Source organism: Desmodus rotundus, chromosome 6 (genome assembly GCF_022682495.2).
Source record: "Desmodus rotundus isolate HL8 chromosome 6, HLdesRot8A.1, whole genome shotgun sequence".
Lineage (NCBI taxonomy): Eukaryota > Metazoa > Chordata > Mammalia > Chiroptera > Phyllostomidae > Desmodus > Desmodus rotundus.
The window spans coordinates 104,491,714-104,512,002 of NC_071392.1; the positions used below are offsets into that span (position 1 = coordinate 104,491,714).

The window sequence follows — 20,289 nt, forward strand, 5'->3', positions numbered from 1 at the left end:
AAGGCTTTGTAGAGGTGAGGAATCAGGTTGACGTTGGAAAACTACCTGTGGGGTGCTAAACCAACCTGTTGTTATGCCATAGTTGCCCAGCTTTCCAGGGGCTGGTCCTGCCAGATTGGGAAAGGGGGAGATAAGTGGGCCTAGCCCATCCAGAAGCCTCATGATCCCCCCTACCAAGACCTGTTCCTAGGAAAGGACCAGGGAACCCCCCTCACACTCAGGTACACACAAATTATAATAGCTCAAAGCACTTTTTGTCTTTTTTCATAGGTTTTCTTTAGAGGAATTTTTAAAAATTCTCCCAGGTTCCCCCCAAATTTGTATTTTTCTACTGAGGAAAGTAAGTTTTGCAAGAGACTTAAGGATAAACCAGGGCACCAGGCTCCTCTGCAAAATATTTAGGTCTTAAAGAGAGGGTAGTGCCACAGATGCCATTTTGGGGCATCGAGGAGGGGCACACCTTTCTGAAGGGCTGCAGGCCTTTAAATATATCTACGCCTTCTACATGGAGCAGAGGGCTGTGGAGGACGCCCTGACTTCCAGCTCTATTAATGTAACAAATACAGTAGGCCCCCCTTAGCTGTGGGGTATAGTTCCAAGCCCCCTCCCCCCCAGGGAATGCCTGAAACCTCAGCCAGCCAACCCTACATATACTACATTTTACCTATACATACCTATGACAAAGGTAATTTAGTATATAAATTAGGCACAAGAGATTGGCAATAGCTAATAATAAAATGGTAACAATTATATAAAAATACATGGTAATAAGTTATGTGAACATGGTGTCTCTCTCTCCCTCCCTCACCCCACCCTCGACAACTGAACTGATCATTGAGACGGCTACCAACTAAAATGAGGGTATCATATACACAGGGAGGACAGTCAGGACAATGGACCATCCTGGGCAGGAAGGGGCTGAATGGCACAAGATTTCATCATACGACTCAGACCAGCATGCAATTTAAAACTTGTGAACTGTTTATTTCTGTAATTTTCCATTTCATATTTTCAGACCACAGTTGCCCCCGAGTAACTGAAACTGCAGAAAGCAAGAAGCTGGGGATAAAAGGGCTGTGTATATACAAAGCTGACGAAGGGCCAAGCATCGAATCCTCTCCATTTGCCCAACTCCAGACATCGGGACTTGCCTTCGGAGTCCCTTTACTTGATGCGATCTTGGACCATGCACATCCCATCTTCAGACCTCAGTTTCCCCACCTATACAACAAGGATCATAAGCTCCCCAGCTGCCAAAGGCACATCAAACCTAATCGAGAAGGATTCAACTAGTAGCTCGGTAAGAGCATTAAGCAATTAGTTCAGAGCCGGGAGAAATGACTGGTAACACTTATTTCTCTACCTCCAAGTTAAAATCTCCCGGTTACCGCAAGGTCTTTTGAGCTGTTCCGGGAAAGGCGTGGTCAGGCCTCTGCGAGCCACACCCCCAACACCAGGGCGGTCTTCGCCGCGCCCAACCCTGCGGCCCAAGGTTGGGACCCAGCCGTGAAGACGTACCACTCCCTATATAACCATCCGCCAGAGAGAAAGTAGTTCCCAACCCATAGAGGACTCCGTTAATCATACTAGGCGACATATAAAATTCTAGCTCCTCTCTAGACTCAGCTATGATTTTGAGGCGTAGGGGTCACCTTCCGGCACACTGGAAACCTGTTTTTCACCCGGTCGCCGTGGAAAGTAGTTCCGGCCTACGATAGGCTGATGGGTCCCTCCGCAGCAGGGGAAAGAAGATGGCGACCTCGTCGATGCCGGAGTCGGAGAAGAACGCGGCTACGAAAGCGTCAGGTGAGCGTCGGGTAGAGTCAGGTCACCCCACTGCATCCTGCTGTGAAGTGAGTCCACACCACGGGGGATACCCAGCGGCAAGGTCCTGGCCGGCGGGGCTGTCCGAACAGGGCCCCGGGGTCCCAGGCCCTTTAGTCGCTCTCGCACTTGCCTGAGCGGAAACCTGGCGCCGCCACAAGATGGCGTCGGGCCTGGAGCGCAGGCAGCGCCGGGGACAGCCCCGAGTCTCCAGGCCCCGGGACCGTCGTTGTCGGCCCCCTCCGCATGTGAACTAGGGGAAGGGGGAGCGAGCCACTGACCAAGGGTGCCCATGGGCTGTACCACCGACCCTGCACCCGGGGGAACTCGGGAGGTCGAAGGGCTGAACCACTGAGCCCGGACGGGACCCTCAGAGCGAACCACACTGCAGGAATCGTGGAGGGGAGGAGAGAAGTGTCATACCGGCCCTTGACCACCCTCCCGGGGATGGGAAAGGACCCTGGATTGGGGTGCAAGGCTTCTCGGTCCTGTTTTCCTGAAGCTCCTCTCTGTGCACACGAGATAGCCCCATCCCGTCGGAGACTCAGTCTTTTCGCCTGCGGAATGGGCACAAGGGTGCAGCTGGGTGGAGCGTGGGTGCCGGGGCCAGTAAGGTGTCCCACCTGTATCAGCCCCCACCACCTCTTCTCTCAGAGTGAAGGCCCCAGAATCTGCGCCCCCTTGTCAGGCGGGCCCCCGAGCCCATGGAGGAGAACGAGGTGGAGAGCAGTAGTGACGCGGCCCCTGGGCCTGGCCAGCCTGAGGAGCCCTCTGAAAGCGGCTTGGGTGTGGGCACCTCGGAAGCCGTGTCCGCCGACAGCAGCGACGCCGCCGCAGCCCCGGGGCAGGCGGAGGCCGACGACACCGGAGTGGGGCAAAGCTCGGACCGTGGCAGCAGCTCTCTGGTATGGACCGTGCTGGCCGGCATGGGTGGAGGCAGGGACCACACGCAGCAGTGCCTGGCAGCCAAGGGGAAGCTGCCAGCAAGGTTGGCTTATAACTAATAACTTGTTTTTGGTTTACTGTGAGTCAGGCACCATGCCAAGCCCCTAACATGGATTTTCTCATTTAAGCCTCAAACCTTGTAAGGCACATACCACTCTTTCCCACACTTTTCAGTAAAGGAAACTGAGGTACAGAGCGTTGACAGAGCCAGGATTCAAATCTAGGTTGTGGTCTTACCCACTGTCCTTACTATTTGAGATACAGGTGTCTTGGTTCAAGCCTTGCCTCTGCCCCTGATTCACAGAGTACCTCTTTGAACCTCAGTCTCCCCATCTGTAAAACGGGGCGGGAATGTCTGCTTCTGAGGATGCTGTCTCATGAGCTCCCACCAGACATTCTCTTGGAAACGCTTTGTAAAACCACCTCCTCCTGGTTCTGCCACTTCCCTAAGCGCCCTCCCTAGTGCGAACTGCTAGCTCTCCGTTTTCTCATCTGTAGAGTGGGAATGATGAATACACCTGCCTCAACAGGGTTTTGTGGAGGATTAAATGAATTTATATGAATGCGCAACACAATTAAAACAGTGCTCAGCACGTATTAGCCATTACCATTGTTGTTATCTGCAAGACAGTGATTGTTTTCAAAACATCACGGTCTAGAGGTGCACAACAACGGCCCCCACTTTGGGGTTCAGGGTTTCATTAATTCAGCAGAAATGAGCCTACCATGTGCCCAGCTTGCACTGGATCCTGGAGAAACAGCAGAGAACAGGACAGATGTGGTCCCAGCCCTTATGCAGGGTACAGTCAGCCCTGGGAGATGTCACACTACACAGTAAACTGTGTGATGTGAGAACACAGGCTACTGCAGCACCAAAGACAAGAGAGGTCCCAACTTGGCCTTCAGGGTCAGGGTCGGCTTCCGAGAAGAGGTACTAGCTAAATGGTGGGGAGAAAGCTGGGCAGGATTTAGCCATGCTGGTGCAGTGCTGGGAAGCGTTTCAGGCAGAGGGAATAACTTATTCCAAAGTGCAATGAAAATAGCTACCCCTGGCTGTTGTGTGGGGGAAGTGGGGCCCTTTACCTGAGCAGAGAGCCAGGTACCATGGGACTTGTTCTTGGGGAACATGTTGACTAGAGGGCCTTTTCACTAGTACTCAGTGGGGCTGACGGTGTGCGTGACTCCACTCACCATGTCCTTGGGCCTAGGAGCTCTATCTAGCAGGTAGCAGCCTGCCTGACCACCCCATCCCTGGCTCCTAAACTCCCTCTCTCCCTGTTTCCTGTCCCCAGGAGGAGGTATCTGAGAGCAGCTCAAGCACGGATCCCCTGCCCCATGGCTACCTCCCTGACTCATCTTCTGTGTCCCATGCGTCAGTGGCAGGGGTGACAGGTGGCCCCCCAGCCCTCGTGCACTCCAGTGCACTCCCAGACCCCAACATGCTGGTGTCCGACTGCACAGCTTCTTCCTCAGACCTGGGCTCAGCCATCGACAAGATCATCGAGTCCACCATTGGGCCTGACCTCATCCAGAGTAAGTCAGGCAGAGGGCGGCAAGGGTCGGCCCACTGGGGTGTCCCTGCAGAGGCCAGCGGAACCAGCTCTGCACACCCCAGCTGTGCAAATCCCACTCTGGAAGTGTAACATGGGAACAGTAACCCCTGCCTCAGAGCGGTAAATGGTGTGAGGATTTAATGAGGCAGCACAGTAAAGTTCTTAATGTAGTGCCTGGCATGTGATAAGAGCTCAATAAATACAGAAACAGTAACGCCTAACTTTATACTGTTCTAAACACTTTACATCCAGTAGCTCGTTAATCCTCCCAGGAACCCCAAAAGTGGGTGCTGTTATCATCACAGTATAGAGGAGAAATCGAGGCACAGAGGATGTAGAGTACCTGCTGCTGTCAGCAGGTGTTGGGCCATGGGCTCCTGCAGTCCAACTCCAGAGCTCATGATTTCCCGCACTGTACCTCCTGTTCATAGTGCGTGTAATGGCCATAGTGCCCGGGAAAGCCCCGGGGTGGTCTGAAAAGCCAGCCCTACAAAAGTGGTGCAGGAGCGGGGACTTAACCTTGGGCCAGTTTGGAGAGGAAGGAGGGAGACTCTCCAGGATTAGTGGCTGAAGGCGGGGCAGCTGGGGCAGCCATGGCATCTCTGTGACTGGGGGTCATCATGGCACACCAGCCAGACTTCCCAATAGCCCTGCCCTGGAGTTGGGGAGGCATCCGAGGCCCAGAGGGAAGATGCAGCTGGTTCTCAGTCACCCAGGTGAGCCAGAATGAGTGTGGGCAGTGACACTTGTCATTGTTACTTGGGAATCCTCTCCCCACATCTCTGCCCAGGCTGCATCACTGTGACAAGTGCTGAGGACGGTGGGGCAGAGACCACGCGGTACCTGATCCTGCAGGGACCAGATGATGGTAAGATCCCAGGCACCAGGCCCAGGGAGCCCTGCCACGAACTCACTGTGATCTTGATGGGTCATGTACTGCGTTGGGCCTCAGTTTCCCCACTCTTCCTCCGGTAGGGCGTTGGGTTCTAGAATCCCTGAGAGGGACAGCTTCATGGCCAACCTCCCCCTCCACTTTCCTTCCCTCTGATTCCCTCACCCACCCCCAGGTGCTCCCATGGCATCGCCAATGTCCAGTTCCACCCTGGCCCACAGCCTGGCAGCCATCGAAGCCCTGGCCGACGGCCCCACGTCCACATCCACATGCCTGGAGCCAGCTGAGGAGGCCCGGGGTGGGCCCAGCTCCCCAGCACGGCCTCCCCCGGCTTCTGGCACCGAGGAGCCAGACCTACAGAGCCTGGAGGCCATGATGGAGGTGGTGGTAGTGCAACAGTTCAAGTGTAAGATGTGCCAGTACCGAAGCAGCACCAAGGCCACCCTATTGCGCCACATGCGGGAACGGCACTTCCGTCCAGGTGCACTGACAGCAGCCTACCTGGCTGGGACAGCACGGGTGGGGATGGGATGCGAGAGTCAGACCTGAATGCATGTCATCCCCCCCAGCAGCAGCTGCAGCTGGTAAGAAGGGGCGTCCACGGAAGTGGGGCACCTCGACCAAGACCCAGGAGGAAGAGGCACCAGAGGAGGAAGACGATGACGACATCGTAGACGCTGGTGCCATTGATGACCAGGAGGGTAGGTCACCCTAGCCGCCAGGCCTGCTGCCTTCACTCCCATCAGCAAACACTGAGCTGCTCCTGCTCCTTCTGACCCCATGGAGAGCCAGAAAGGAACTGGCAGCAATGTGGCCCCGGGCGCCTTCAGTATGAGACAGAGGAGTGGGGCGCCCATAGGGTCAGGACCCCTGTGCGCAGTTGTGCCCACTGTGTGCTGAGCGAGGGCGCCGGCCACACGCATGAGGGCCACACACGCATGTCCAACAGGAACGGAGTGCATGCTACACAGGCGCTTTCTTTTTGTGGCCATATTTTTTCAAGAAAAGAAATATGGAATTAAGTTTATTTTATTTACCTAATATATCCAAAATATTGTTTCAATGTGCAATCATTATAAAATATTATTAGTTACCTTTCTTTTTTCGTATTAATTTCTGGAATCCAGTGTGTATTTTACACTTACTGTGTCTCAGTTTAGGCTCGGCACATTTCAAGGGCTCAGGAGCCACATTTGGCTAGTGGCTTCTGCATTGTCACAGACTCCGTGTCTTGCATAGTCGCAGAGTTTGTAGGCTTGAATGTTTATTTCAGCTGTTTTCTAAGTGACTGTAAAGCGACTGGAGGAAGGGGTGCCTTTTTCTAATTCACATGAAGGTGCTGTGTAAGCTGATGGTGGGTGTCAGGAAAGGTGCAGAGAAAGGACTGCAGGGGTCTGGAGAGGGATGCTCACAGTCAGCCAGGGGGATGTCAGGAGGGCTGTCTGGAGGAGGTGTCCCTGGTGGGCATGGAGGAGGCATGGGCAGGAGTGGGGATGTAGGCCTCTTCCCCGGGGGAGCAAGACAAGGGATCAGGACTGAAAGGCTGGGTTCAGCATTATTAATGCCCACCTTATCTCACTGTCCCCACAGAGGACAGTGACTACAATCCAGCTGAGGATGAGCCCCGGGGCCGACAGCTGCGACCCCAGCGCCCCACTCCCAGTACACTGAGGCCCCGAAGGAGGCCTGGCCGGCCCCGGAAGCTGCCTTGCCTAGAGACTTCGGACCTCCCAGATGGTGAGACTTGGTTGTGGGAGGGGCTAAGGGGTGGCCTCCTTCCCTGCCTGCCTGTGCGGAGTCCTGGGGCCTGAGTGTGCTGTGCAGAGCAGCATGTCTCAAGCCCGGGTAACCTGCTGACCTCCTTGTAAAGGGGAAATCCCTCCCAGACCGGGCTTGAGAAACCCTGATTTAAATGATTATGTGCTTTATGGAAGGGCTGTTCAGTGGTAAGTTGTCACAGTGCAGAAGGCTGAGGCTTTATAGCTGAGCTAGTGAAGTAAGTGTTAAATGTCATTACTGAAATAAGGACAAAGCTGAGACCTGAGACTGTCTAAGGAGCATGGGCTAGGAGCATTACAGGTTGGGGACAGGAATGACCCATTCGTGCCAGCTCTACCATTAACTAGCTGTGTGACCTGGAGCGTGTTCCTCTGCCTCTTGAATCTCCTCTTCGTGAATGAAGGTGATGGTGCCTGACACTTAGGGGTGCTTTAAGGCATAAATGCGCACAGAAAAGCACATGGTAGCTCTCTCTGTACCGGCGATTTGGAGGGAGTTACATTCTGTAGTCTCCTTTTTAAAATGACCTTACTGAGATGTGTGTATGGAAAAGCACACCTGTCTTGAGTGCATGACTCTGAATCCTCACAAGGTGAGCACACCTGTGTGATCTGGCACCACAGTCAAGAAATAGGACGCGGCCCTGGCCGGTGTGGCTCAGTGGGTGGAGCGGTGTCCCACAAACTGAAAGTTCGCAGGTTCAATCCCTGCTCAGAGCACGTGCCTGGGTTGCAGGTTCAGTCCTGGTTGGGGGCGTGTGCAAGAGGCAGCTGATCCATGTTTCTCTCCCTCTCTTTCTCTCACCCTTCCCCTCTCTCTAAAAATAAATAAATTCTTTTTTAAAAAGAAAAGAAAAAGAAACAGGATGTTACCAGCATTGTCTGGATCGTTTTTAATTTTTACAATGTTACATTGAAACACTATTGATGTATTTGAATAGGCAATACTCCTAGCTGCCCTCCAACCACCCAGCCTCCCTGGGGAGACCAATGTTAAAATGCTGCTCCCCAGACTAGAATGTTCTGTGAGGTAACTAGAGCAGCAATTATCATTTCCGTTTGCCAAATGGGGAAAATGAGACACACAGGGGATAACTTTGCCTAAAGACACACAGCAAGTCACTGACGGACCGAAGCTAGCACACAGGTCTCCTGGCTGAGAGGTCCCCAGCGTGCTGGCTGCTGCTCCAGACGGTCACATGTGAGTCACGCTGTGCCACTGGCATGGGAGCATATGCCTGCTCTCACCGTGGGCTGTCTGCGTCTGTGCTCTGGCCGGACATGCCCATGAGTGATTGGACTGTGACCACGTGGGGGAAATATTTTGACTGGCTTCTGTTACATCTGTCCTGGTGTGTTGTGGCTGATTTGTGACCGGGCATGTCTGTGGCAGGTGTGGAAGGAGAGCCTCTGGTGAGTTCCCAGAGTGGACAGAGCCCTCCGGAGCCACAGGACCCCGAAGCACCGAGCTCCTCAGGCCCAGGACGCCTGGTGGCCCTGGGCAAGGCCAATAGGGTCCCCGTGGACCCCAACGTGAGCCAGTCAGATGTCGAGAACACAGCACCCACCTGCCAGGAGGAGCCTGACACCCCACCCCGCCGCCGTGGTCGACCCTCCAGGCGCTTCCTAGGCAAGAAATACCGCAAGTAAGTGGAACAGGGCTGAGGGTCAGGGAGGCAGCCGGCCGGCCCCAGCCCAGCCAGATCTGTTCCCAACACCCTCCTGGCAGGTATTATTACAAGTCGCCCAAACCGCTTCTGCGGCCCTACCTGTGCCGCATCTGCGGCTCCCGCTTCCTGTCCCATGAGGACCTGCGCTTCCATGTGAACTCCCATGAGGCTGGAGACCCCCAGCTCTTCAAGTGCCTACAGTGCAGCTACCGCTCCCGCCGCTGGTCCTCACTCAAGGTGCGAGCTACAGAGAGAAAGGAGAGCAGCTGGGGCCGGGGGTGGAGGCGGGCATGGGAGAAGGCAAAAGCCAACTGACTGGTGGCGCCAGGGAGTGGAGGTAACGGCCTTCCCGGGCACCCTCTCCTGCTGCTTCGGGGACACATCTGGGCTGCTGCGGCGGTTTTGCAGGTCGCACACTGCATAGCAGCATCTCATCTTCAGGGGTGCGGTTTGTATGGTGGTTATCATAGACTTGCTTGTTCGCCACCATAGCCAGCAGGTGGCAGTAAAGCTGGTTTTTTATCTAATTCAGTATGTTAGAAAGTTTTCCAGCACGTTGCAATAATGTGTCTCAGGAGTGGGGCCCAATACCCAGGCCTTGCAGGCCACTCTCATTTCATTTTCATGCAGCCCAAGGAGGTCCCTCATAGGTGTCGGTGGTCCCATTTTACTGACCAAGGACATTGCAGCTTGGCTGGACCGAAGTGAGGCAGCAAGTTGAGCATCACTGGGGTGGAGGGTCCTCCAGGAGAAATGGCCAGAGCCCCTGTGCTCCCGCGCACAGTGCCTCCTCAGACAGGCACTGTGACCCCGAAGTTTTTCTCTGGAACCCCGGGGGGGGGGGGCAGTGGTGGCTGTCCCATCCTGCAGTGGGGAGTGTGTAGGCTGTGGAGTTGCGCTGCCTGGGCTCAGCCTCACATCACAAGGTCACTGTGGGGCCTTAGCAAGTCACTTCACTCTGAGCCGCCATTTCCTCCTCTCAAATGGTCGGCGGACGGGGCCTGGGGTAGAGCAGGCGGTCTCATTGGAGTGAGTCCCCAGCCCTCACTGGCCAGATGCTGGCAGCACTGCCCACCCCCGCTCGAGTACTGTGGGCACAGGTGTGCTGCAGCAGGGGGGCGAGTCTGATCCCCGGTCCCTTGTCGTTTTGTCTCTCTCCCAGGAGCACATGTTCAACCATGTGGGCAGCAAGCCCTACAAGTGTGACGAATGCAGCTACACCAGCGTCTACCGGAAAGATGTCATCCGGCATGCAGCTGTGCACAGCAGGGACCGGTCAGTGTGTGGGTGGGACGGCACCAGGGTGGGAAAATGGGAGCCCAGTCTGGTGTGGTTCTCAGGTGGCACCGGCTCAGGGCCAGGCCCTTTTATAGCACATTACAGACGTCGGAGAGGTGAGGCGATTCATCCCAGGTCACTTGGCTCAGAATGGGGCAGTAGCAGGCCCTTAAGGCCCCCGATTCAGTCTGCCCCCACCTGCGAGCTTTAGTGTCCCGTCAAAAACGGGCAGCCATTGTCGAGGGCGTTGAAGGAGACTGTGTTCCCAGAGGGGCTCCGTGAATGATCGAAAGACCTTCCGATCCCTGATCCACACTCATCTCCCGTCACACCGAGAGAGCAGACTTAGAACCGGTATGAGGGGCCTAGTGACTGCCCGCCGAGTTAATGATTAGACCTGCAGTTTCATAGAGGAGTTAGCTTCACAGGAAGGAGGAGCAGCGAGCAGAGGTTCAGTACAGATATCCAGACCAGGTGGGTCTGTCAACAAAATTTTCAATAGAAATTCAAGGAGAATTTTATTCAGGTGTGATTTGCAAATCAGAGAACATAGTCCTTGGTATGACCTAAAGACTCACTGGTAGGGGGTGGCAGGGCTTTTAAAAGGAGAAAGGTTGCTAGGGAAACAAGGTTATACACTCAGGCTATTGGCTTTCTTTCATATTCCAGTGCATGAGTCTGTCAGAACAACACGTTGCACACCTTAACGTTGTTTTCTGATTGGTGGGGGCAGCTGCATTTTCCAACAGTGGGCTGACTTGGTGGTCAGAAGGTGGGGCTGTGATACAAGAACAGTGGGAACCTAATGTTTCGGCATTTGTCAGGGTTCTAGTTCCAGTTCAGACTTGTAAAACAAAAGCTTTGGGGTTACTTAGCAACAGAAACAGCACAGAGGGACTTCATTCTGCAGACATTTTTCAAGTCCAAGGAGCAGAGTCATGCTCTGTCACCAGCCTCAGCATTCAAACTGCAAAAATCCAACTATTGGGCCACAAATTATGATGTAAAAGTTCTTATAAGTCCTCAGATCTCAAACTGTGTTTGTGGGAGAGCCAGCTCTCCAAGATGCTTACAGTTTTGCTTAAGAAAATACGAGGAAGAGGAGTTATGTGTCCAAGTAAGATTGGAGACGCTAGGGGTACAACTGTGTTCTTTCCTATGGGGTTCCTCAGAGCCTTAAAAATGCAAGTGTGTTTTCTGGCTGAGAGAAAGGGTGCACCATTCCTAAGTGTAGAGAAGGGCAGAACTAACTTACAGTACCCTCTTAGCGTTCCCCCAGGAAACTCCAAGAGAAAGGGGCTTGGGTGGGGAGTAGGGATGCTCAGGGCTGAGGCTGGGCCTGGGGGTCTCAGTGATGGTTTAACGCCTGTACCTTTCTCCTCCAGGAAGAAGAGGCCAGATCCCGTAAGTCTGGGGCCCGGGCCTGGGAAGGGAGCCTGCTTGAGGGCTGCTTATGGGATGGGGCCAGAAAGTGAGGTCTCTCCATCTGGCCCCCTCTCGTCCCTCCCCAGACCCCGAAGCTGAGCTCCTTCCCCTGTCCCGTGTGTGGCCGTGTCTACCCCATGCAGAAGAGACTCACGCAGCACATGAAGACACATAGCACTGAGAAGCCCCATATGTGTGACAAGGTGAGTGGGCCAAGGACTGGGCGGGGATGGGGTAGAGCGCCTCCCTGGCTGATCCACCAGCCAATGCAGCCCACCCCTTACAGTGTGGAAAGTCCTTTAAGAAGCGCTACACCTTCAAGATGCACCTGCTCACGCATATCCAGGCTGTCGCAAACCGCAGGTACATCTCTTGTGAGGCCTGCGGGGCTGGAGGAACCCCCACCCCCACCCCCACCCTCCACTGAGCCGCCCTCCCTCTGACCACCCCCAGATTCAAGTGCGAGTTCTGCGAGTTCGTTTGCGAGGACAAGAAGGCACTGCTGAACCACCAGCTGTCTCATGTCAGCGACAAGCCCTTCAAATGCAGCTTCTGCCCCTACCGCACCTTCCGCGAGGACTTCCTGCTGTCTCACGTGGCAGTCAAGCACACAGGTCAGGCCGGCCCCACCCCTCCCTGTCAGCCCTCAGTCAAGGACTCAGCTCTGTTCTTCTGCTCCCCCTTCAGCCACGGGAACAGCTGGAATCCTACCAGAAAGGGAACCCCTCTGTGGGGTCACTCTCCCCTCAGCCCCAACCCAGCTCCAGCCCAGCACCCTGCTGTCAGGGTGGCCCTGGGTCAGTCACTTCCCTCTGCCACATGATGGTTGAAAAAGCGAGGCCCGGTTGCTCCCTGAGCCCTGTCTTTTCAGGGTGCCGGGCTGGGCACAGGCCGCCGGTAGGCCCTGCCCTCGGCAGCTGATGCAGCAGAGACGGCATCAGTCTGCACTTGCTCCGCGAAAGGTCTACCACCAAAACGGGTTTATTCTTCTCCTGGGTACCCAGCCCTCTGGCAGGCACACTAGGGGGGACTTAGAGAAAGGAAGCCAGGGGCCCCCTTCACCAGACTCTGCCTGGGGGCTGGTGACTGTTACAAGAGGAGCGTGTGGTCATGTGCCCTTGAAAGGGGGCACTCACAGGAGGGCTGTGAGTGCAGAGGGCAGGCCTGGTTCCCTTCCGTCCTGGCCCACCAGCACGGACAGCGCGCGTGTGTGCCTGAGCTCAGGAAGGAACGCCTGGGAGGGAATCAACTGGAGAGGTCCTCGGGGTCGTGGAAGGCTTCTCTGAGAGGGTGGGTGCGGCAGCGGCATTCTCAAGCACCCCCTGACGTGTGCCTACAGGGGCCAAGCCCTTCGCTTGTGAGTACTGCCACTTCAGCACGCGGCACAAGAAGAACCTGCGCCTGCACGTACGGTGCCGACACGCGAGCAGCTTCGAGGAATGGGGGCGGCGCCACCCCGAGGAGCCCCCATCCCGCCGTCGCCCCTTCTTCTCTCTGCAGCAGATTGAGGAGCTGAAGCAGCAGCACAGTGTGGCCCCTGGACAGCTCCCCAGCTCCCCGGGAGCCCCCGAGGTTAGCTCAGCCAAGCAGGATTGTCATCACACCTCGGGTACGACAGGGCTATCCCGGCCTCAAAGAGCAGCGGAGGTCACAGGCATGCCAGCCCTCAGCTCAGAGTAGGAGAGGTTTTCCGGACTAGTGACAGAGAGCAGGAGTATCAGGAGCTTGTTATGGTGATGGTTTATTATTTTCTCATGTGAAAGAAGTCCACAGGTCAGCAGTCCAGGGCTGGTGTGGCAGCTCCATGATTGGCCAGGGACCAAGCTCTCTTGTTTTTTCCCAGCCCTCTGAGGGAAACCGCTTCTATCTTTGTGATTCCCTCATGGTTCAGTATAGCTGCAGGAGCTCCAGCCTTCCTTCCTAGCCACATCCTAAGCAAGAAGCAGGAGGAAGGAGGAAGGGATGGGGGAAGAGCAGAAGGGCTGTCTGCCATCTCTCCACGTGTCTTCCGTACGACGTTTACCAGAAGCTCCTGCTCAGCCACATGGCCACACTTCACCTGACTGCAAGAGAGGCTAACAAGCGTAGTCCTGTAGCTGAGTACATTGCCAGCCCACTCCCCTGCCAAAAGGCGCACCGTCACACTGTGCTGCCAGAACACAGCCTCTGGAATCTGTGTGCCGCTCACTAGCTGAGAGATCTTAAGCCAGATAACTTCACCTGTCTGAGCCTCAGCCAGCTCTCTGAGGCACTGAGCCAGTAAATACCTTTAAAAGTGGTTGTGAAGATGAAACAAGCCAACATATAACATGCTCAACACATGGGAGGTACCCAGTACCCACAGCACTTGAACCTGAGCTGCCTCTCAGTGTTGGCCATTCCCCCCCCCCCCCAGGTCCCTTCAGAGACAGCACCTTTCCAGTCACCTGGGACGCCCCCACTGCTCTGCTCTGACACCCTGGGTGGCGCTACCATCATCTACCAGCAAGGTGAGCTCTGAGGAAGGGTGGGAACCTGAGTGTGGGGCAGGGGGAGGGAGTTGGGTGCCAGTTTTCGAGCCCTTTCTAAGTCTCAGGTCCCACCCAACCCAGGAGCTGAGGAGTCAACCGCTATGGCCACGCAGACAGCTTTGGATCTGCTGCTGAACATGAGTGCTCAGCGGGAGCTGGGGGGTGCAGCACTGCAGGTGAGCCCCCTGGGGACCTCTGTGCTGGGCGCCAGGCGGAGAGGAGAGCAATGAAGTGGACATGCCCCACCCTTGGGGAGCTCCCCAGTAGTGGGTGAGACAGATGCACTGACCCCCCGTGGGCACACACACGAGCTGTGCCAGGGAGGCCCCGGGAGGGCAGGGAGGGCAGAGGACCTCCCCCTGGACTCTCCAGAGTCACCAGCAACCTCTGCAGTGCTGAGCGGTGAGCACCGCTTCCCGTGCCTTTTGGGTCCCTGTTCTCGTTCAGTTTTCCTCCTAGCTCTGTGGCCACCCTGTGCCTGTGGGTCTGAACTAGCTTCCTCCCACAGCCCGAGGACTCCCCAGGCTTTCTCCTTTCAGTCCTCTCTCTTGTCCATGCTCCTCAAGCCCACACCCTCCCCTGAGTTCATCATCTTCTTCCTCTTCCATCCAGTTGCCCATGGTCACCTTCACCCCATCTCCCTTCCCTCCACACCTCCCTGCACTTCTCTAAGGAAGGGAGAAGTTTGGGTATGCGTCCTGTCTCCCAGCCTCTTGAAAACATGTGGTGTTTATCTGAGACGGTACATTTCAAGAACTTGGAGCAGTAACTGCTGCCGGGGGCTGGGAGACAGGGAGCCTAGCGTTAGACCTGGAAATCTTCATAGGATTTAGCTTGTGGCATTTGGGGGTATAGAGACGTTTTCTATTTTTTAGATAATTAAATGTTTTAATCACTTTTATCTCAATATCATCCCTAGAAAGACCTCTTTCCCCCCAAAACTGTATGAACATTCATTTGGACCTTTTTTTTTAGGTTTCATTTTTTACGCTTTAATCTGTTCTTAAAAAGATTTTATTTACCTATTTTTAGAGAAGAGGGTAAGGGAGAGAGAAAGGGAGAGAAACATCAGTCGGTTGCCTCTTGCACACACCCCAACTGGGGGACCAAACCTGCAACCCAGGCATGTGCCCTGACTGGGAACCGAACCGGTAACCTTTTGGTTCTCAGGCCGGCATTTAATCCACTGAGCCACACCAGCCAGGGTGGGAATCCGTCTTTTATGTCTTGTACGAATTGTTAAACCCTGCTCACCCTCCAGTTTCTTTATTTTCTGATCTCATGGTTTGTTTTGCTGTAGTTTGTAGCTGGTTTTCTATCATGATTAGAAAAATCTCCTTACCCTAGGATGATAAAAATACTTATCCACATTTTTTCTTCATATGTATTGAGAGTTTTATTGTTACGTTTCAGTCTTTAATCCATTTGAAGCAGACTTTGGAGCGAGATCTGAGGTTGCACTGTGACTTCATTTTTTTAAAGTGGTTTGCCGCTTGTCTGTCCACCCCAAGATTTCTCAACCCTGGCACTTGGGGCCAGATAATTCTTCAGGATAGGGGGCTGTCCTGTGCATCCTGGAGTGTTTAGCAGCATGCCTGACCTCTACCCGCTAGACGCCCATTGCGCCCCCTCTCCAATTGTGACAACCAAAGAAATGTCTCCAGACACTGCCCAGGGCCCTTGGGGGGCTGTGGTGTTCTCCCGAACTCTGGCTGAGTCTGTTTCCAGGATCCGAATGGGGTTTGGGAAGCCAGGTTGTGTTTCGGAAAGAACACACAGTTGGGGTTGCACAAATGAGTGCTGGCGCAACGGGGTCTGGCCAGAGCCTGGGGTAGCGAAGGGCCTGGAGTACCAGCTCCCACAGACCCTGCTCCAGATGTGCACCGGTGCCGTTGCAGGTGGCCGTGGTGAAGTCGGAGGATGCGGAAGCACAGTTGGCATCCCCCGGTGGGCAGCCCTCCCCTGCGGGCGCCGCTGCACAAGTAGTAACCCTCCATGTGGCAGAGCCGGGGGGCGGAGTGGCAGCCGGGAGCCAGCTAGGCCCCCCTGACCTACAGCAGATCACCCTGGCACCCGGTCCTTTTGGTGGGGCTGGGTACAGCGTCATCACAGCACCCCCTATGGAAGAGGGGACATCAGCTCCTGGCACACCCTACAGGTAAGGCCTGCCGCCTGAGAGGCTGCCTTCAGCCCATTGTAAGCAGCTGAGGGTGGTCAGAGGAGTCCCCTGCCTGTCCAGACCCAGGTGGCAGGAGGTAAAAGTCCTAACACCTATAGAGTGATTGGGCCACAGGGGAGTTGTCTCCTCCTCAGGAGTCAGAAGCTACTGTCTCGGGGCCACTTAGATGTTCCAGGCAGTGGACACCCGTGAACTCACCTAAACCATTCCTGTGAGGTCCACGTTTCCCTCATTTTACAAATGAGAAAACGGGCCCGGGGGGGTCAGACATGCAATGGGTGAGGATTTCAGCCCTGCTCCCTCTGGCTCTGGAGCCCGTGTGCTCTTTGTTCCGGATGATTCCTGAGGTGTTTCCCAGTTCTGACCTTTGGAACAAACTCGGGCTCCTTGCTGGCATCTTCTCTCAGCTTCCTCCACACTGAGCAAGTTTGGGACAGAACTGTTTGTATCTTGGGTGCTGACCGAACCCCCAGGCGGTCTGAGGAAGGCCTGAATTCAAGCACCGAACTGTGTAGTGGGGGTGGGGGTCAGGGTCGCTGGGCCAGGGCCTGGCAGCCCAGTCTCAGAACCTGCCCTCTGCTCCTGGGCTGCGGGGTCTGTCGGCCCTGTCTCCCCCACTTGGCCAGCCTTGGGCTGGACCCCTCGAGCTTCCAACCCCCTGCTCCCCACTATGCCCATCAAGGGGACAGGGTCCCCACTCCTAAGCAGCACAGGACTCTAGACGCTGTGCCACTGGCAGCAGAGACAGTGGAGGTGCCGCTGGTGAGGAGCAGAGCCAGGATTTCATCCAGGGTCCGCCCTTGGTGCACTCACCCTGCAGTTGATGACTTTCTTGGGGAAGGGGTCTCCTGTGGCCCTCTAGCCCCACTCAGAACCCTGGTTTGCTTCTCCCCTCCTTTGTGCCCACAGTGAGGAGCCCCCAGGGGAGGCAGCCCAGACTGTGGTTGTGAGTGACACCCTGAAGGAAGCTGGCACCCACTACATCATGGCAGCCGACGGGACCCAGCTGCATCACATCGAGGTGAGGCTGGGTAGCCCACCCTGCCCCATTTCCTGGCCCCACCCCGCTCAGCGCCTTATGCTCGCCCCTGTCCACAGCTGACTGCAGATGGCTCCATCTCCTTCCCAAGTCCCGATGCGCTTGCCTCTGGAGCCAAGTGGCCTCTGCTGCAATGTGGGGGGCCGCCCAGAGATGGCCCTGAGTCCCTGTCTCCAGCCAGAACCCGCCCGGTAGGGGACCCCCAGGGCTCCGCCTCCCCACCTCCTACAACCAGCAAAGCCCTGGGCCTAGTAGTGCCCCCCTCACCGCCATCTGCAGCCACCGCATCATCCAAGAAATTTTCCTGCAAGATCTGTGCCGAGGCCTTCTTCGGCCGAGCTGAGATGGAGAGTCACAAACGGGCTCACGCCGGCCCCAGTGCCTTCAAGTGCCCTGATTGCCCCTTCAGCGCCCGCCAGTGGCCCGAAGTCCGGGTAAGTGTGGTCCCCGGCGCCCCAGCTGGCACCAGCTTGTGTGACAAAGCCTGAGCACCCCCTCGAGCCAGCCGTCCTTTCCCCTCTAGTCAGAGATGACTCAGCGAGGTGCTCAGGCAGCTCCGTCTGGGGGGTAGGGAGACCAGACGGCATGGCTGGGGCCCAGCAGTGTCCCCAGAGTGAGCAGTACCCATAGCAGAGCACAGACGGGGACAAGTCACATGGGCCTGGGGTGCAGGGGGTGTCACAGAGGCGGTGTGGAGGCATGCTTAGGGAAATCTTGAGTCATTCAGAGTACAGAGCGTGCAGAGTCCAAGGAAGGTTCCAGGGCAGGTTCATGGTCCAGTCGGGAGCGGGGCCAGGGGGGTGCTCCTTCCCTCTCCCCGGGGATTTCCAGATCCAGCCACACACCGAGTTCTCCCAGCAACTGAAATCAGGGAGCTGGGCCCCAGGGCCCTAGAATGTCAGGGCTGGGGGAGACCGTCAGAGGTCCCTCTGTCCGAACGTATACATTACTTGGGGTAAACTGAGTCTAAGAGCAGGGACAGGGTTTTCTGAGTGACCTAAGGACAGAGCCCGTGACTCTTTCCTCTTGTAAGTGTACAGCCCCAAATCATAGTCTGGTGTGTGCTTTCTGTCCGGCTCCTCCCAGAGCCCCCTCAGGGGACAGGCTCCCCTCCCCGACAGCTCTGCCTGGGAGCTGCCTATCCATACCCCGCTGACGCCCGCCTGGCCCCCTGTAGGCCCACATGGTGCAGCACTCCGGCCTGCGGCCCCACCAGTGCAGCCAGTGCAGCTTTGCCTCCAAGAACAAGAAGGACCTGCGGCGGCATGTGCTGACCCACACCAATGAGAAGCCTTTCTCGTGCCACCTCTGTGGGCAGCGGTGAGGCTGGGGACGGCTGGGCTGGGCTGGGCTGCTGGGTACGTATGGTAGGGCCTGCCCCTGAGCCTTCGTCCCTTCCCCAGTTTCAACCGGAACGGGCACCTCAAGTTCCACATCCAGCGGCTACACAATCCTGATGGGAGAAAGGCAGGGACCCCTACTGCCCGGGCACCAGCCCAACCCCCCACCCAGACCATCATCCTGAACAGTGATGACGAGACACTGGCCACGCTGCACAGTGAGCTGCCCCGGGGACCCAGGGTAGACCAGGGACTTGAGCCACTGCCCTAGAGAGCACCCTTGGGCCATGGTGGGGGCCGAGCCATTTCAGATTTTCCTGGAGCCCCCAGTGAGCACCTCCCCTCTCTGCCCAGCCGCCCTGCAGTCCAGTCACGGGGTCCTGGGTCCAGAGCAGCTACAGCAGGCCCTGGGCCAGGAACACATCATTGTGGCTCAGGAACAGACAGTGACCAATCAGGTAAGAGCCTGCGTGGAGGGCCCTGCTGGCAGGTCAAGGGCAGGGTTGGGGCATGTGGAGAGCTGAGGCTGGCACTGGCTTGCCTGTGGCAGGAGGAAGCCACCTACATCCAAGAGATCACCACAGCAGATGGCCAAACGGTGCAGCATCTGGTGACCTCTGACAACCAGGTGAGCTGAACACCTCAGCGTGAGTGCCCACGTCCCAGGCCCCACTTTGGGGGCAAGCAGTACTTCCCAAACCACCCCTCCCAGGGTGTGTGCTTGCAGCTGCTAGTGCTGTCGCCAGCCCCCCTGCTCTGGTGTCCTTGCTGAGCTCCTGGGGAGCAGGACTTAGCACCTGCCTCCTCTCCACCCTCCTTCAGGTACAGTACATCATCTCTCAGGATGGAGTGCAGCACCTGCTCCCCCAGGAATATGTTGTGGTCCCAGAGGGCCATCACATCCAGGTAGGCCAGTTCTGGGGTGAGAGTGGGACAGAGAAGGGATGCACAGCTCCTCCTGGAGTTACCAGGTTGGCTCCCTGTCTGCAGGTACAGGAGGGCCAGATCACACACATCCAGTACGAACAAGGGGCCCCGTTCCTTCAGGAGTCCCAGGTAGGGCTTAGGGGACCCGATGGAGCTAGGGCATGGGCAGGATTCTCCGAGGCCTCACCAGCTTCTCTCCCTTCCAGATCCAGTACGTGCCTGTGTCCCCAGGCCAGCAGCTCGTCACACAGGCCCAGCTTGAGGCTGCAGCACACTCGGCTGTCACAGGTATGGTGCCGGCCCCTGAGGACTATGGGGCCCAGGCCTAGCTTCTGGGGCCTTGGGCTCACCATCCTTTCCCCTCCTCTGGCAGCAGTGGCTGACGCTGCCATGGCCCAAGCCCAGGGCCTGTTTGGCACAGAGGAGACAGTGCCTGAGCACATCCAGCAGCTGCAGCACCAGGGCATCGAGTACGACGTCATCACCCTGACCGATGACTGAGCCCCAGGGCGCAACGCAGACCACGGATGTTGGGGCCGGCCCTGCGGGGGTGGGGGCGCCCCACCAGGACTCATGTCCTTGCTCCACCTAGGGTCTCCGGATACTGGGAAGCCAGCATCCCGTCACTCCAAGGGAACCAGACCTGTGCTGTGGGGGTTGGGGGACAGCCACGGGCGCCAGCCTGGACATGCTGGGTGCCCCAGCCTGCAGGCAGGCTTTGGGAGAGAAATTTATTTTTGTTTGGATGGACCCACTGGCCTCTCAGTCTCAATAAAGGGACCAGAGTCCAGCCCTGGCCAGCTCAATTTGTCCACTTGTTGCTACAGCGTGAAAGCAGGGAAGACTTGGGGAGCAGAAGGAAAGAAAGGTGGAGCCTGTGACAGCCACAAGGGGGGAATGAGGTGGAGGCGGCCTGGCCTGCAGTGCAT

General features: G+C 56.4%; 1 protein-coding gene across 4 annotated transcripts; it reads left to right on the forward strand.

Moving 5' to 3' along the window:
• The first annotated feature begins 1,666 nt into the window (after positions 1-1,666).
• On the forward strand, positions 1,667-20,156 carry ZNF335 (zinc finger protein 335). 4 transcript variants are annotated; one of them, XM_071221743.1, is made up of 29 exons: positions 1,667-1,806; positions 2,479-2,729; positions 4,062-4,302; positions 5,113-5,190; positions 5,390-5,695; positions 5,784-5,915; positions 6,805-6,951; positions 8,386-8,638; positions 8,722-8,899; positions 9,825-9,937; positions 11,326-11,344; positions 11,452-11,568; positions 11,652-11,728; positions 11,819-11,979; positions 12,705-12,937; positions 13,761-13,854; positions 13,957-14,051; positions 15,774-16,033; positions 16,964-17,075; positions 17,153-17,284; positions 17,405-17,527; positions 18,271-18,413; positions 18,497-18,651; positions 18,788-18,891; positions 18,984-19,061; positions 19,256-19,339; positions 19,424-19,489; positions 19,567-19,648; positions 19,734-20,156. In XM_071221743.1, exons 2-29 carry the CDS (start codon positions 2,529-2,531, stop codon positions 19,859-19,861), a joined length of 3,912 nt encoding a protein of 1,303 aa, XP_071077844.1. In that variant the 5' UTR covers positions 1,667-1,806; positions 2,479-2,528; the 3' UTR covers positions 19,862-20,156. The 4 variants fall into 4 exon arrangements, with proteins under 4 accessions (XP_071077844.1, XP_053782226.1, XP_053782228.1 ...); XM_053926251.1 differs by having other exon boundaries at positions 17,153-17,527; XM_053926253.2 differs by having other exon boundaries at positions 17,153-17,527; positions 19,737-20,156.
• The last annotated feature ends 133 nt before the right edge of the window (positions 20,157-20,289 follow it).